The 17,779-nt window shown below is 45.7% G+C and overlaps 1 protein-coding gene across 1 annotated transcript; it reads right to left on the bottom strand.

Annotated features, from left to right (window-relative positions):
- Positions 1 to 7,631: 7,631 nt before the first annotated feature.
- Positions 7,632 to 8,946, bottom strand: LOC119271071 (reticulon-like protein B9). The gene is made up of 5 exons (XM_037553033.1): positions 8,808 to 8,946; positions 8,540 to 8,720; positions 8,316 to 8,457; positions 8,162 to 8,231; positions 7,632 to 8,064 (listed from the first exon to the last, which is right to left on the bottom strand). The coding sequence occupies exons 1-5, from the start codon at positions 8,902 to 8,904 to the stop codon at positions 7,847 to 7,849; spliced, it is 708 nt and encodes a 235-aa protein (XP_037408930.1). The 5' UTR covers positions 8,905 to 8,946; the 3' UTR covers positions 7,632 to 7,846.
- Positions 8,947 to 17,779: the final 8,833 nt, after the last annotated feature.

Genomic DNA, 17,779 nt, shown 5'->3' with positions numbered 1-17,779 from the left:
CATAATCCGTCGTGATGATCGTCCGCCAATCCATGAAGAACCACTTTCCTGCTTGTCTGCAAAGTGGTTGTTGGAGTGTCGTGGTGTTGGAGTCGAGAACGCTGGAACTGAAACACCCCTCCTGGGCATGCACAAGTGCACGGCAATCAGTGGGAGAAGGGCAAGCAAAGTGTGCGGTGTAAACAAAGGGTTTGGCGCAACAGAATGATGGTAATACAGTACCGGCAACAGGGCAGCAACGCCGCTTTACGGCTGTGTTTGCGTTGTATTCAAAGGGTTCTCTTCTGGGCGCCAGGCAAAGCTCATTCTTTACCCACTAACTAATCTTCCCCCCAACTTGCCCTACTTTTCTTATCTTATTGTGTGTGTGTGTGTGTGTGTGTGTGTGTGTGTGTTGGGATCATACCAATAATTTGGTGGCATGGCTCGTACGTACGCTTTGGAGCCAAGAAGAACGGCTTTAGCATCAATTTGCAGTCCATACCATGCACTGTGCACGCTGTCATATTAGATAGTAGATCATGGTGGGTTCTTCACTAGGTCCGGCGATCCTAGTCGGATAGGGGCGTGGGCGTTGGATCCGATCCGGTCTGGGGCCGCCGGGAAGGAGAGGCTGAGTCAGCCTGCCTCGGGATCCGCGCGGATGGGGGTGGCGGGTGGCACCGGCCCGGCGCAAGTGGCGCCGGCGGAGGGAGCACGGGCCCTGGCATGGCGGTAGGCCGGTACGCAGTCCGAGCTGGCCGGATGCCCAGACCCAATGGGAGTGGGGGTGGCACAGTTGCACGTGGGCCTGGCCGTGCCCGTGCCCGACCCTCTGCCGCGGCCACGACGGCGAGGACGGCCCGGTCCGCCACGTGCGCCCCCCAGCACGTACCACCAGTGCACCAGCCCCAGCCCCCAGGCCAGGCGTCACGGTGGAAATGAGATGGATTCTCTGCTCCCGCATGAACGGGGCGGACGGCGCCTCGGCCGCACAGCCGCCCCATCCGAAATCTCCTCCCCCGTTGTTCTTTTGGCCCCCCGAAAGGCCCAACGGGCGCGCGCATGTCCCCCGCCCGTCCGGCCGGGCGCAGCGCCATGTGGCCGGTCTCGCTGCCGCCGGCACGCCACCGCTCCTCCCCGGCGCACAGCGACGTCCAGCAGCCTCCTCGTCCCACGCAGTCCCTGCTTGCTTACCGACAGCGTGTCTCCGCCGAACCGCGTTCGAGTGCGGCACCTCGCTTTCGTTCAGACCGTAGCGCACGTTCTCCCACCAACAAACCCTCGTTGTTCGGTCAGCCTTTGTCCTCCTCCAGTCTCGCTCAGCCCGGTGGCACGCACCTACGCACGCGAACGCGAGGTCGGACTTCGGCTCCTCGCCGGCCGGCCGTCGACGGCGACCCCGCCAGTAACCAACTGCGTGCGCCCGCCTGTCGCCGTCTCCGTGCGCACGTTGACCGACTGTCCGGGCCGGGCCTCCGGCGGCCTAACCTAACACGCACGCGATGGCCGGGGTTGGTTAGCGGCCCAATAGACCAACACACTGAAGCAGACAGGCTGATTCCATATGCGCAAAAATCCAAAGAAAAGAAAAATATCTACCGAGACCTGATAAGCACCAAGTAATTAACCCCGCTTTCGTTTTCATCGACTTGGAAACGTTCCACGGAACGCGCAATTATTTGGGCCGTGGAAACCCTTGAACTGTAACTGTGCGCGCGCGCAAAAGGGTCGACGAGACAAGCCACGGCAAAGCGGAGCTGACGAACAGCTCTCCACTCGAGCCCCAGACCCGTCGTGGGTCAGCACAGTGTAAACGTACTGCCGCACTGCTGCTACCCACTCCATGTCCCCATGTCTGCATGCTGAGCCTCTCGAGTCTGCCTGCGCGATCGCCGGCGCATGCACGGCCGAGCGATGGATCGATCGATGTGTCGCTTGTCAGTGTTGCCATCTCCGTTTCTTTTACTACGATATCTGTCGACGCATGACGCAGAAGGTTAATTAAGATAGGTATTGGATGGACAGTGACCGGGAGGAAGTGGGTGGGGGTGGTAAAATGATCTTAGTTTTTCAAGATCTGACCCTTTTGTTACCGTCAGGGTCCATGGCGGTAGGGTGTAACAACCTACTGCCATGGACCTTGGCTTTAGGAAACATCCCTACCGCCAAACATACTAGCAGTAGTCTGTATAATCCTACTGTCAAGGTGCTTGGCGGTAGGCACAAGCACGCATTGTGTTTAACACTTAAAAGATTTTGTGGTAGGGCATGTAACCCTACCGCCAGGGACCTTGGCGGTAGGCTGTTAAACCCTACCGCCATGGACCTTGGCGGTAGCAAAAAGGTCATATCTCGAAATTTTATCTATACTATTATTAAACAATCAAACAAGAATTTCTTTAAGCACACCCCACAAAGCGTACATAGATCCAATACCATTACATGATTAGGCCCACTAAAATCAATCTAACGAATAGCCTTAACCTAAACCATTTTCTGTGTGCACTTAGCAATTTACATTGACTGACCGTAATCCACCCTGGAGGAAAATATGAAACTCCACGCCTGAGCAATTAGGAAACTAATAATCACGGGTACATCCTATTCTAGGAACTAAATCAAAGGCATCCATCCTATTAGGAAACTAATCTCAGACAAATCCATCCTATTGAAAAACTTATATCGGACGCATCCATCCTATTAGAAAGCTAATCGCGAGCCGCCTGCCGCCATCATGCACGCTAGCCACGATGGGGGAAGCGCGAGGAGCTTCGTCTTCCTCCAGGAACACACGTGCTATCGCCGCCATCGTCTTCTGCCTGGAGGCCAGGCGCTCTTCTGCCGCTACTGCGACGACTCCATCCACGTCCAGGGCATGCTCTCCGGCAACCATCGGCATCCGCGTTGACTTCAGCTCCGTTCGCAGCACCCATGTCGACAAAGTGTCTGTTCAGTGGGTGCATGTGCATTACATATTAAATAAGAATCGCGGGGCTTCAAGCAATCTAGAATTATAGATTTGGGATTATCTTAGGTTGCCGCTTGCTGTACTGAAAATGTGTAATTATATATGGCACGTACATAAGAATGCAACAATCTTGTCTTATCTATACTACTATTAAACAATCAAACAAAAATTTCTTTAAGCACATCCCACAAAGCATACACAGATCCAATACCACCGCACGATTAGGCCCACTAAAATCAATGTAACGAATAGCCTTAACCTAAACCATTTTCTGTGTGCACTTAGCAATTTACATTGGCTGACCTTACTCCACCGTGGAGGAAAATATGAAACTCCACGCCTGAGCAATTAGGAAACTAATAATCACGGGTGCATCCTATTCTAGGAAACTAAACCAGAGTGCATCCATCCTATTAGAAAACTAATCTCAAACAAATCCATCCTATTAAAAAACTAATATCGGACGCATCCATCCTATTAGAAAGCTAATCGCGAGCCGCCTGCCGCCATCATGCACGCTAGCCATGATGGGGGAAGCGCGAGGAGCTTCGTCTTCCTCCGGGAACACACGTGCTATCGCCGCCATCGTCTTCTGCCTGGAGGCCAGGCGCTCTTCTGCCGCTACTGCGATGACTCCATCCATGTCCAGGGCATGCTCTCCGGCAATCATCGGCATCCACGTTGACTTCAGCTCTGTTCGCAGCACCCACGCCGACAAAGTGTCTATTCAGTGGGTGCATGTGCATTACATATTAAATAAGAATCGTGGGGCTTCAAGCAATCTAGAATTATAGATTTGGGATTATCTTAGGTTGCCGCTTGCTGTACTGAAAATGTGTAATTATATATGGCACATACATAAGAATGCAGCAATCTTGTCTTATCTATACTACTATTAAACAATCAAACAAAAATTTCTTTAAGCACACCCCACAAAGCGTACACAGATCCAATAGCACCGCACGATTAGGCCCACTAAAATCAATCTAACGATTAGCCTTAACCTAAACTATTTTCTGTGTGCACTTAGCAATTTACATTGACTGACCGTACTCCACCGTGGAGGAAAATATGAAACTCCACGCCTGAGCAATTAGGAAACTAATAATCACGGGTGCATCCTATTCTAGGAAACTAAATCAGAGTGCATCCATCCTATTAGGAAACTAATCTCAGACAAATCCATCCTATTAAAAAACTTATATCGGACGCATCCATCCTATTAGAAAGCTAATCGCGAGCCGCCTGCCGCCATCATACACGCTAGCCACGATGGGGGAAGCGCGAGGAGCTTCGTCTTCCTCCGGGAACACACGTGCTATCGCCGCCATCGTCTTCTGCCTGGAGGCCAGGCGCTCTTCTGCCGCTACTGCGACGACTCCATCCACGTCCAGGGCATGCTCTCCGGCAACCATCGGCATCCGCGTTGACTTCAGCTCCGTTCGCAGCACCCACGCCGACAAAGTGTCTGTTCAGTGGGTGCATGTGCATTACATATTAAATAAGAATCGTGGGACTTCAAGCAATCTAGAATTATAGATTTGGGATTATCTGAGGTTGCCACTTGCTGTACTGAAAATGTGTAATTATATATGGCACGTACATAAGAATGCAGCAATCTTGTCTTATCTATACTACTATTAAACAATCAAACAAAAATTTATTTAAGTACACCTCACAAAGCATACACAGATCCAATACCACCGCACGATTAGGCCCACTAAAATCAATCTAACGATTAGCCTTAACCTAAACCATTTTCTGTGTGCACTTAGCAATTTACATTGACTGACCGTACTCCACCGTGGAGGAAAATATGAAACTCCACGCCTGAGCAATTAAGAAACTAATAATCACGGGTGCATCATATTCTAGGAAACTAAATCAGAGTGCATCCATCCTATTAGGAAACTAATTTCAGAAAAATCCATCCTATTAAAAAACTTATATCGGACGCATCCATCCTATTAGAAAGCTAATCGCGAGCCGCCTGCCGCCATCATGCACGCTAGCCACGATGGGGGAAGCGCGAGGAGCTTCGTCTTCCTCCGGGAACACACGTGCTATCGCCGCCATCGTCTTCTGGCTGGAGGCCAGGCGCTCTTCTGCCGCTACTGCGACGACTCCATCCAAGTCCAGGGCATGCTCTCCGGCAACCATCGGCATCCGCGTTGACTTCAGCTCCGTTCACAGCACCCACGCCGACAAAGTGTCTGTTCAGTGGGTGCATGTGCATTACATATTGAATAAGAATCGTGTGGCTTCAAGCAATCTAGAATTATAGATTTGGGATTATCTTAGGTTGCCGATTGCTGTACTGAAAATGTGTAATTATATATGGCACGTACATAAAAATGCAGCAATCTTGTCTTACAAAGTAGGATCAAGAGGGATACTGAAGAAGTCAAGATGCAGAGTCTATTTTCCATGATTACTTCTCATGTTCATGTCGGCTTCGTTGTGCTTTACTTCGTACCACCATATGCATTAAACTGGACCGTATCAAGAGATAACGCCATCCCCTTGATTAGAATTGCCTTATTTGTGCTATTTGATCAGTGTGTGTTTTACATATGACGTTGCTTTATCTGAAATTAAGGTGGGTTGCACCTGCCTATGCACTATCTCCAGGGATAGGTTGGAAATCAGAATATATGATTCATTCTTAGAGAAAACTTTACACACGTCACTTTAACATAATTGCATAGCAATCCAGTAAATTATGTAAGATTCAGTAGGAGGCAAGATATTGAAGATGTACTACTATTTCAGTTACATGATTCTATACATCTAAAACGGGTCACATGACTCCGTAACTGTTGTTAGAGAATATCTCTCGCTGTTCTGTAAAGGTATGCAATCTCTACTGCGTTTCAATAAAGAGAATTTTACCATACAGAAGGATCCAATGAAGAAACTAATCCGGCTGAGTTCCAATAAATAGATCCTTCAAAGGATCTGTCCTAATACAGCTACCGTATATTGGTACAGAGAAATCATATAAACTGTACTTAGTTGGATTTATTTTGTTTCATGACAGAGAAACCAAATATTTTTCGCTATTTTGGCACATATATTTATTCTTATATACTTGTGCAGTTTCGAATGATCCAACATATCTGTAGTCATCAAACTCGAAGACATGCTGTTTAAGGCCTTATTTGCACCGCCTCTCTTTCTTTGTCTGCACGCCTCTTTCCTTCAATAATAATAATGAAAAACTTTTTCCGGATCAGATATTACACTGTTACAAATGTATGCTGAAGCTACTCCTTACGACAAGGAAAAAGAGGATGAATGCTTTCTATATTCACCAGTTTTGTAGCATGTTCCAAATTGTTGGCTCTTTCTTATTTGAGGATTCATCATTTTTTTGTAATTTAGAAGCTGACCTGAAAGCTTGATAAGGTTAAGCTTGACAAATACTTTAGAATACTTTTCCTTCCATCTTTATTTTTCTTCATAACTCATTTCAGTTTCTATACGTACAAAACATCTTACATCATTGTAAGTTAGTATGGTTGCCAACGCATAAACACATACAAAACCGGATAAATTTTTTCTATCATGATAATCATTGGATTTCTTTTAGCCCCTTTACATTTCAATTAGTTCTTGTAAATCATCTTTATTTTATATAGAAGTCGTTGTACACATATCATCTTCTATTTCCTATTATCCATAGTAGGTAGCTATATAATTTTGGCAGTCCACACAACCAAAAAATATATATAATTTGATCCAAATTAGTACAAATATATATTTTGCTATGCAGATTAGTAGAATAAAATAAGATTCGAGAATTAAGCATCTTGAACAATATAATTGCACTGTAAGGCAGTTTATACTTTTTTCCCTGGCTACACTCGAAGAGAAGACTATACTACATGCCTATATTATTGCATTAATAAATAATTGCTGATTTTATTTAAATGAGAATATTTTTATTACTCTATGCAGCAACATAACCACTATTGTGTCTCGCTTTTGAAAATACAATTTGAGCGATATCAAACATTATGTATCCATTTGATTTATAATTTTAAAAACGTTTATTTTTTTATATTATGTGAATTCACATGTTTTACGATCGAGACGTGCATGATTACTAGTCAGACTAGAATCAGATCTCGAAAAGATATTAGAAAAGGGTCAAAACACGAAATTTAGCCGCGAGGGGGCGTCCGATCCGATCCTCGGGAGATCGGAGCGGATCGTCTTCGATCCGGGCGGAGACACGGCGCGGGCGACTGTTGATTGCCTCAGCTCCAGGGAATATAATCTCTACCCGTCCGATGCCGATGGCTTTGCCAGGTGCGTGCGTGTCGCTGTCTGCCCTCCTCCATCCACCATGCATCAATGGTGGAGCCCTTGTGTTCTTCCTTCCTTTCCATGGCGGTCGACCCATCACGTAACAGATACATACACTGGTACGCGTACACGGGAAAGCGGAAAGGAGGAAGCAGGGGAGGATGGAAAGAAGATATCGCACCACCGTAAAGCGCACGCATGCGTTGGTAGAGAGATTTACAGGATCGCCACACCACTGGTCGCACGGGCGGATTGGATGCATGCATGCACGCATGATCATGTAGGAGTGAAACACTTTACATTCAGGTCTTATTCTGAACCTAAATCCACATCTCTCTGCAGGCTCGCTCTCTGTAATGTACTGTACAGATTGATGAACATATGTTGGTTCGTTCAGGTCTTGTTCTGAACCTTATAAATTTACATCTGTCTGCAGCTCCCTCTCTGCACAGTGTGCTGATTGATGAGCATGTAGTTAGCTGGGTTCGTTCAGGTCTTATTCTGAACTTATATTTACATCTGTCCGCAGCTCGCTCGATCTCTGTAAAGGTTGGTTAGTAGTAGCATGTTGTTGGCTGGGTAGGTTTAGTTGACGTGCGAGCGATGCCACCCGTGCACGTTGTTGGCCGTCGTCCCGTGTGCGGCGGTGGTGGCGCCTTTGCCTCTGGGGATCTTCCGGAGCACGCCGGAGTCCACCTTGGCCAAGTGGGTACGGACGTCGCGCGCCCCCGTGGCCACCAGGTGCTCCACCTCGTGCTCGTACCGCTCGTACAGCGCCGGCACCGTCATCGTGAAGAACACAACTGCCAAAACAAAGATGGTATCATCGTTGCTAGCTCAGTACATTGGATTCTGAAGAATGGGGAGTTTCTGCTACTGAAGGTGTTGGCAGTTGCTTACCGAGGTAGAGCAGGGTGAGGGAGCTGAAGCAGGTCGCGACGACCGACGCGATGTACAGAGACACCACCGTCTGCAGTAGCGTGTGTATGAGTTTATCAGGCTTCAGAGTTGTGGCATAGATCAGATCAGGATTGTTGTGAGGTGGGTTGGTTACCATGATGAACTTCTTGATGTCCTCCCCGCAGGCGATGGCGTACAGCCGGTGCACGAACCAGGTGAGCCGCCTGTGCAGGGCCAGGATCACCTGCTTCGCCGTCCTCTCCGACAGGATTGTCTCAGGGATCCTTGGAACCGGCCTGTGTGCAGTTCACAATTCAGCCCTGAAGCTAATTCTGAAACAAAACCGTGGGACTGAAGAAATGGGGTTTGGTGCAGTACAGGTTCAGGAAAGCGGAGGCGTTGGTCCAGATGAAGAAGGTGAGCATGGTAATCATGGCGGCGTAGCACGCCAGCGTCAGGAAGTGGTACTCCGCCACCTCGAACAGACCCCACGCCGCCGTCGCCGCGCCGAGGATCGACGCCGACACCTTCGGCCTCCTCCACAGGATGATGTCCGCCGCTGCAACGCAACACACACATGATCAGTTCAGAAATCAGAAAACTTAGGCTCGTATCTCTGCAAGAATGTAAGTAGTTTGCTAGCCACCTTCGCGTCCACCCAGGGCGGCATGGACCGGCCTTTCCCTGCCGAACAGCCTCGGCGCCCGGTGTCCCTGCAAATGCGATCCTCCTCCCATTGCCATTTTTGATGTTGGTTTGAGGTTTTCGGTATGCAGCTTGCCATTGAGGTTGTGATTCTTATAACCTGAATGCACAGGCTTGGAAACTTTGGCGACCTTCAAGGGAGAAAGCAAAGCATAGCTTTGGCTCAGGTCTTTGGTTTGATACTTTGGCGTGCAATCTTGTTCAGCAAAAATATACTTTGGTTCCCAGGTGCCTTTTGGAGTTGGGATCTGATCCAAACCTTGCGATTCTGGATTCTGCTGACAGATAGACCCGCGTTCGGTTTCTTTCTGTGGAGGAGACATGCGTTTCTTGCCCTACAAATGATGCATCCTCCTTGGGCCATCAAACACCCTTGGAACTTCAAAATGACAACGATTGTGCATAAGGCCAGAGACCAACATTCACTCGAGTATTTAGGAAGCACCGGACATATGTACATTTTAGCAGTGTTCATGTGAGCACGATCGAGCTCACCATTACGACATTGGATTCTCAGCTATCCTTGCCGGTCATATAAATTCACCCGTGCAACCAAATGTGTCCTAAGTCATTCAACACGGACAATAAAGTTGTGGCACATAAATGGACCACCAACCTTCATTTGTACTGCATAGATAGTGCTTTCGTTTACTATATAGACAACCGATCTTGGTCAAAGCAAACAACAAACTCCACCTCATTTATCCATATTTTACATTTCGGCAGTACAAACTCTTCATTTCTAGTATTTTGTTATAGTGAATGGTGATGGCGATCCACAAAAGCATAAGAAAGAATAGATTGAAATTCGAAACGGTATATATGCCCATTGACGATGCGCAGGAGTAAGAGAAAGAGACATGGGGAAACCAACCACGAGGTCTGTATACCAGGGTAGTGGATACTTTGCCTGTTCTGAAACATGCCAGATACGTTCGTGGTTCTCAAACAGGCCGTTTGAGAAGCTGTTAAGGGGGGTGTATGGTTTTGCACACGGCTGGCACCTGCTCATTTTCTCATTTTGGACTGCTTTCGAAAGTGCTTTTCTTTCTCATCTCATGGACTTCTGGAAGATGCTAAGTTGCTGGAAGTTGGCTTGCGGCTGATGTTTGACAACTGCTAACTGTGTAGTTCTCTTTGGTTGGATCCATGATGTTTCTAGCTAATACTCCAGTTGCGGTAGTGTCTAGATCTAGTTGAAGCACCATTTTTTTGGCTAGTTTTGTTTAATTGTGAGTGGGTACTCCTTGAACTTCTGTAATTGTTGAAAGCCATTGTTCATTTAGAAGAAAAATACTTTGGTTCGCAGGCGCCTTTTGGAGTTGGAATCTGATCCAAACCATGTGATTCTGGATTCTCTAGATGGACCCGTGTTTGGTTCCTCTTTATGGAGGAGACATGTGCTTCTTGGCCTACAAATGACTCTTCTCCAGTGAGGGTAATGTAAGTTAGTGCATGCTTCTTGGATTATCAAACACACTTGGAACTTCAAACTTGTAACAATTGCGCGTAAGGCCATGGACCAACATTCAGTCGAGTATTTAGGAAGCACGGGATATTTTAGCAGTATTCATGTGAGCCCAAGCTCACAATTACAACATTGAATGGTTACCAAGTGTTACCAATAGACAACTTCTACAACCCTATAAACATGCCTATTTTTCCTAATCAAAACAGGCAAACTAGGGTGTGCCGCTCAATGAGCCCTCGTGCAACCAAATAGATAGTGCTTTCCCTTTCTATATCGACAACCCATCTTTCTCAAAGCAAACAACAAAACCCACCATCTCATTTATCCATATTTGACACCCCGGCAGTACAAACTCCTCATTTTCAGTATTTTGGTATAGTGATTGGTGACGGAAATCCACACAAGCATATGAAAGAATAGTCTGAAAACCAAAACGGTGTATGCTGTAGACAATGCGCAGGAATAAGAGACATGGGGAAGTATATACTCTCAGTTCTGAAACCAGCCAGATACTTTCGTGGTTCTCAAGCATGTTGTTGCATAGAAATTAGTGACAGAATAATCTATTGCCGTGGGGAACACAACCATTCGAGCATGTGTTATTAAGGGAGGTGTATGGTTCCGCACAGGGATGGCACTTACTTCAGCGTAGGATTGCATGTGTGTTTCTCATTTTGGACTACTTTCTTCTGTTTCTCGTCGCGTGAACCTCTGGGGAGATGCTCAGTTGCGGCTGATGTTCTCATTTTGGATTGCATGTGTGTTTCTCATTTTGAAGTAGGCTTGCGGCTGATGTCAGGCAACTGCTAACGGTAGAGTTCTCTTCTTTGGTTGGATCAATAGTGTTTATAGCTGATACTCCAGTTGGGGTAATATCTAGATCTAGTTGAAGGGCCTTTTTTGCTAGTTCTGTGTAATTGTGAGTGGGGACCCCTTGAACTTCTGTAATTGTTGAAAGGCATTTTTTGTTCAGGAGAAAAATACTTTGGTTCTCAGGTGCCTTTTGGAGTTCGGATCTAATCCAAACCTTGTGATTCTAGATCCTCTAGATAGACCCGCATTCGGTTTCTCTTTTGTGCGTTTGACGGCAGCGGCGGAGGCCGCTCCTCCTTCTCGGGCTGTAAGGCGGCGAGGGCGTTAGATCCGTGGAGGTGCGGCCTGTTCCGAGATCCATGACGGCGCAGTGGCTCCTGCTGGAGGTGTTTGTGCGTGGCCGGTGGTGGCGGCAGTGGCGGCCGGCCTGGATCCGGTCTTGGCAGAGGCGGTGGCGACTCCGGCCCGAATCCAAACATGGCGGTGGCGGTGTCCCCTCCGCCGGGGATGACGGGCCAGATGGTAGGTTCTTGTGGGGGCGGATCTTGGGATCCTGCACCCGGGGACGTCGCAGGATGCGAGTGGAGGTCGAAGCTTCCTCCGGCATCGACGGCGCTTGATGCGGGACCGCGGCGGCGGTTGTTGTTGTATGGGCAACGACAACCGCTGGCGCGATGGTGGGTGCTCCCTGTAGAGCCCGTAATCGGGGTGGCGGACCCTTTTCATCAACGGCGGCGGACTTCGGGATTGTGTGGGCGATTCAGAGTCTGGATCTCAAGGTGGGGCCTTCTGAGGCTGGTGGCGGCATGGGACGTCCCTTCCATCAACAGACCGGGTTCAATGCGGCTCGTCGGGTTACACATGTGCCTCTTTCGGAGTTGTCGGGCGGTGCCTGTCAGCGGCAGTTGAAGCCACCGGTGGATGTGCTACCGGCCGATGCTACGCATGGCGTCTTATATGGAGACGTCAAGTCATGCCTACTACTGGCAGGTGATGCACGGTGGCTCTGATGGAGGTGTCATGTTTAGCCAGTTCCTGTCAGATCCAAGGTGGTGCGACAGTAGCGGGAGGTAGGCGGTATGGGACGTCTTTGTCTTCCGTTGTCTCCTCAAGAGGTTTTCGGCTATCGAGGTGTCAGTAGACAGATAAGGACGGATGGTACAGACGGCTTCAACGACGAGTCTCTGATCAGACTATGTCGTCGCGCGCCTGTGTCGTGTCCTTGCTGAACATAGTGGATTGAAGCTTGGCTTTGGGGATGAGAATCCGTAGTTCAATCTTGTGGTGGACTCGCCATCATCGGTGCACGTGCGGCGATCCCTTCTTGAAGGCGCAACCTAGGAGTATATTTTTTGTTTGTGACGTGTCTTGTATCATAGGGATTAGTGGCTATCTGGGCGAGGTACTATCACAAGATATAAGGCCCCAGGGTTTGTTTTTCGCTTTATTTCCGGGTCAATGGCGTTCAGCTGCTGGATTTTGCACTATTAATAATATATGGCTGCATGCATCGTCCTGATGCAGAGGCCGAGGGTTATCCTCCTTTTAAAAAATATATAAATTCACATGGTCTCCTTGTGTATCCCCTGTGTATGTAAGTGTTACCAATAGAATTAAACATATCAAGAGTATTTACCCTGCAAAAAATAATAATATCCAGAGTATTTTGAAGTAAACAACCACAATCCTATAAACATGCCCACTTTTCCTTTTCAAAACAAGCAAATTAGCGTGTGCCACTCAATGAGCACCGTGGAGGCAACCAAATGTGTTCCAAGTCATTCAACGTTGGATAATAAAGTTACAACAAATAAATGGGCCACCAACGTAAACTTCATTTGTACGTAGATACAGCTTTTACTTTCTATATAAACAAACCATCTTCCTCAAAGCAAGCAACAAACTCCACCAATTCATTTTTCCATATTTTGCACTTCGGTAGTAGAATCTCTTCGTTTTTAGTATAGCGAAAGGTGACATCAATCTACACAAGAATAAGAAAGAACAGACTCAAAACCGGAACGGTATATGCCGTTGACGATGTGCAGGAATAAGAGACATAGGGAAAGAACCTGCCACAAGACCGGCGTAGCGGATAGTATCGTTGATCTGAAACCGGCCAGATACTTTCACGGTTCTGAAACCAGTCATTGTTGCATTGAAATCAGTGAACCAAAAATCTACTCGTGTGGAGAGGAAAGTGGTTCAAGCAGGTCTCAAGGGATGCGCATGGTTCCGAAACAGGGCTGGCACCTGCTTCAGGCGTACGATTGCATATGTGTTTCTCGTTTTGTATTGCTTCTGAACCTGATTTTGTTTTTCAGTCGCCAACTTTTGGCGAGATGTTAAGTTGCCAGCTGTACACTTGCGTCTGATGTTCGATGACAGTTGACGGTGGAGTTCTCTTCTTGGGTTGGATCACTATTTCTAGTTGATAGTTTGGGTAGTGTCTAGGCCTAGTGAAGGGGGCCTTTTTGTGCTCGGTTTTGTTCAATTGTGAGTGGGAACTTTTGTAATTTTCTACTTGCTTGATTTTGTGCTACGTACAACCTAAGCCAATGGTATGAACATTGAGAACAATAAGACGGTTATTCTTCTTTTTTCTTTCTATTTGCTTAGATGAAACGTAGTAGCTAGTGTCTATTGTGAATACAATTCTGGTGTTTCGTAGTATTTTGAAGAACCATTAGATTAATCATTATGAACAATTTACCTGTGCATACTTGTATGGTCCATCTAGTGTGTAACTGTGTATAACGTCCATCTACTTGTGAAGAATGAAATATGAACAAAATCTTTCTTTTCGTAAGCTGAAATCTATACGGTCCATTTATCCTCGGCATGCTTCCTCCTCAATCTCCCGTCCACCATGATTCAAGTTCAAGACTTGGCACTGTATTCATAAATTTGCCAAGTGTATTTGCGTGTACGTGAGCATCTATATTTGTACTGTGTTTTAAAAAAATATAACTTTTTTCTCGAGGGAATTATATAACTTTAATATGTGTTGTTCGGTACAATAGTTAGAAGTGTATCAAATATAAATGCTAAAAGACTCTACATTTATTTTGAAAAAGCAACTATCTTGAAAATCTTGGATATGTGACAGCTTGAGCAACTAGGCAACTACCGTCCCAAAACAATTTGAACGCAAACAAGAGATGACAATACCAAAATTAGTAAACCAATGCACATGTACAACAAAGATGAAATGAATGAAAATAACAAAAGAAAGGAGCCCTATTCGCAAACTGATTAATATCTCAGTTTCCCCACGCTTTGCCGTGTGTGTGTGTGGCTGCGTCCTGCGTGCCGGCTACCTCCCTGCAACCTGATCTAGCCTCATTGCATGACTTGTCAATTAGTCGAGTGTGATGTTTCTTTAGGCGAAGAACACTGATTGATCGAGGAACTGGGAAACCAACGTGTAGCCCACTGGTCGCTGCGGGAGCTATATCTCGCTTATAGCGAGCTGATAGCTCCAATTGGCTGAAGCTTCCCCGCAGCGCGCCCGCGCATGAGCCATCCGAATAGCGTGTTACTTGGTTGTTTGTTCGTCAGTCTGTGCGCTGATGAGTTTGATTTATTTGGTTTTCTTATTCCTTCATCAGTTTTCTTTGGTTTTTCTTTTTTGTCATCATACTTACTTTTTGTTTCCTTTGTTTTTCTTTGGTTTCTTTCTTGGTTTTCATTGATATTTCTTTTCTTTCTCTTCAAGTTTCTTTGTTTATTTCTTTGTTTTCATTTTCTCAGTTTTCATTGTTTTCTATTTTTTGCAACTTGTTTCAGTGGTTTTATTCTTTGTTTCATTTTTCTTTGATTTTCTTTGTTTCCTTTTTGGTTTTTATTGGTTTTGTTCGTTTTTCTTTATTTCCTTTTTGGTTTTCTTTCTAAATTTTTTCATATACGCCATGGACATTTTTTATTAAATGTTTACTGTCTAAATACATGGTTAATTTTTTTTTAAAAAAAATGTTTCAATGTCTATTGTTTGTATACACACTATGCTTTTTTGGTATACATCTAAAGCATTTTTAACAGATGTTTAAAGTTTTTCAAATATATGAATAATATTTTTTCAAATATATGTTCTTATGTCTATTTTTTTCGTACACATCCTACATTTTTCTTATATATCTGATACATTTTTATGTACATGTTTACCATTTTACGTACACATGTTTAGCATTTTCGAAATACATGATTAACATTTTTAAAAGCATATAATGTTTTGCTATCTACTGCCCATACGAATTCTATATTTTTTGTATACATCAATTTTTTCATATAAATGAACATTTTTCAAGTACATGAATTTTTTTTTGAAAACTTATATTTTTTATGTTTACTTTATTCCATACGCATTTTACATTTGTGTATACATCAGAAACATTCTATATATACACATTTGGCATTTTCAAATGCTTGATTAACATTATTTTAGAAAATATGCCAAATATTTACATAACAAAAAGTAAAAAAGAAATCAAATAAGAAAAAATGAAAAAGAAACTATGAAAAAACAAGCGCTTTTGAGGCCTGTGGCCTCCGTTCGCTGGGCTAGGCCATCTAGCGCTCGCTTCAGGTGGCAGCCATATGTCTTCGCTGTATGCGAGATATAGGCTCGCCGCCATTTGAGGAGCACTCCTTCCAAAGATCACTTTCACTCTTTCAGGTTGTGACAAGTTGCACGTTGCATGTGCGCCACTTGTCATAACTTGTGTGTTTTTTTTTGTAGATTCGTTTATGTAAAATATTTTATCTCTTAAACCATGCGGTCAAATCTCGAACTTTTTACATTGTTGGATTCCTTGTGTCAAGATCTTCAAAACTAAACCCCATGTTCAAGGTTTTGGTGAACTATTTTCTTTAGGAAAAAAACCATACAAAAAAACCGGACGAAGAAACCAAACCGGGAGCACATTTTTTCCCTTTCAGAAAGCCGTTTTCGAGTGTGCCTCTCGCGGAAGCAAGACCGTGCCTCCCACAAAAGGAAAAGAAAAAGAGAAAATCATGTTTTTTTTGGTTCCGAGAGACACGGCCGTGCCTATCGCTGAAGCAAAATCGTGCCTCTCACGGAAGGAAAAAAGAAGAAGAGAAAACACGTTTTTCTTTTTCATTTACGAGTGGCACGGTCGTGGCTGTCGCCGAAGCAAAACCGTGGCTCCTACTGAAACAAAACCGTGTCTCCCACGAAAGGGAAAAAAGATAAAACATATTTTTTTTCTGTTTTCTTGAGGCACGGCCGTATCTCTCGTGATAGCAAAACTGTGACTCTCATGAAAGAAAAAAAAGAAAACACATTTTTTATCTATTTTCTAGAGGCATGGCCATGCCTCTCGCGGAAGAAAAAAAACACGTTTTTTCACGCGTTTTTTTGTCAAAAACGTAAGGAAGACAGGTGGAAAACCAAAAAACATAAAAAAACCGGGAAACCCCATCGAAAAAGCCAAAAACGTGTGCGAAAAAAATAAATAAAAAAAACGGGAGGGAGCGCCCAGAGTGCGTCACACGGCGACGGCTGAGAGCGTACTATTATCATTGATATAAGTATGCCAATATTGACAGCTACTGTCAGGAAAATATCGAAATATAAGTATCTGCATACTATCATTGATGAAAGTATGTATGAGACTCACAATGTAGTTTGTGTACTTGAAAGAGTTGTTGAAACCTCGAAGTTTTTGCGTCTCTTCTGTTCAAGACTGTGTCATATAGTAGAACACACTGTCAAATGTGGCAAATTGAAACACCTTCACTATCTCAAGCTGCAAAAAATATCACCCAGAGGGGATGTGCGCGGTTACTGAACTATATCACTTGATGCTATTTTACTGCAACACTATTGGTTCTTGGGAAGGGGACATTCTTCGGCAGAATGTTATATTTCGGGATCCTTGATCGCTTGCGATATGTATCGTATGGATATTCTAATATGTCTCTTCCTCAAAACCAATGAGGACTTGGTGAATTCTCTGCTGTCATACTCACTCGTCTTCAGGAGTTAAATAACTACCGGGTAGAAGAAAGCATAGGTAACAAACTAAATGCAGTCAAGAGCTTAGAGCATCTCTAGCAGACCCCGTAAAAGGGCCGAATTCGTATAATTCCGGTGAGTATACGGATTTGACCCATTTTTCTAGCCATAATAGACATCGTATCCATGGCCTGGCCTGTAATTTTTTACCGTGGCCCACAAAAACTCTCCCCCACCGCTATATATGCGGTTTCACTGCTCGGATACTGGTCAAACCCTATCCACCTCTGCTGCCGCTCCGCCGCGATTCCCCTCCTTCTCCGCCCAATTTCTCACCGCCGCCGCGCCTGAAAAAGCCATGGATGGCTACGGGAGCTCTGGGATAATGCGGAGCGCCACCGCCGCGCCAAATCCGACGTTGCATGCAAGCGGGGGGCGCGGAGGTGGCTCAACCGTGGGAGCCGGCCGCCGCCGGAGTTCAAAGGTCGCGAGCTGGTCGAGCACGAGCGTGATCTCGCCCGCCGCCGCCACGCCTCATTCGGCCCCTCTGCCGCGGGGAGCTCATCCGCGGGCGCCTCGAGCTCGCGGCTCACTTTGGTGAAGAGAGAGCCGGAGGAGTTCGGGCTGCTCGCTGCCAAGCTCGAGGCCGACG

Source organism: Triticum dicoccoides, chromosome 3A (assembly GCF_002162155.2).
Source record: "Triticum dicoccoides isolate Atlit2015 ecotype Zavitan chromosome 3A, WEW_v2.0, whole genome shotgun sequence".
Classification (NCBI taxonomy): Eukaryota; Viridiplantae; Streptophyta; class Magnoliopsida; order Poales; family Poaceae; genus Triticum; species Triticum dicoccoides.
The sequence above is the reverse complement of the archived record's forward strand: the minus strand, read 5'-3'. Positions and strand labels throughout refer to the sequence as shown.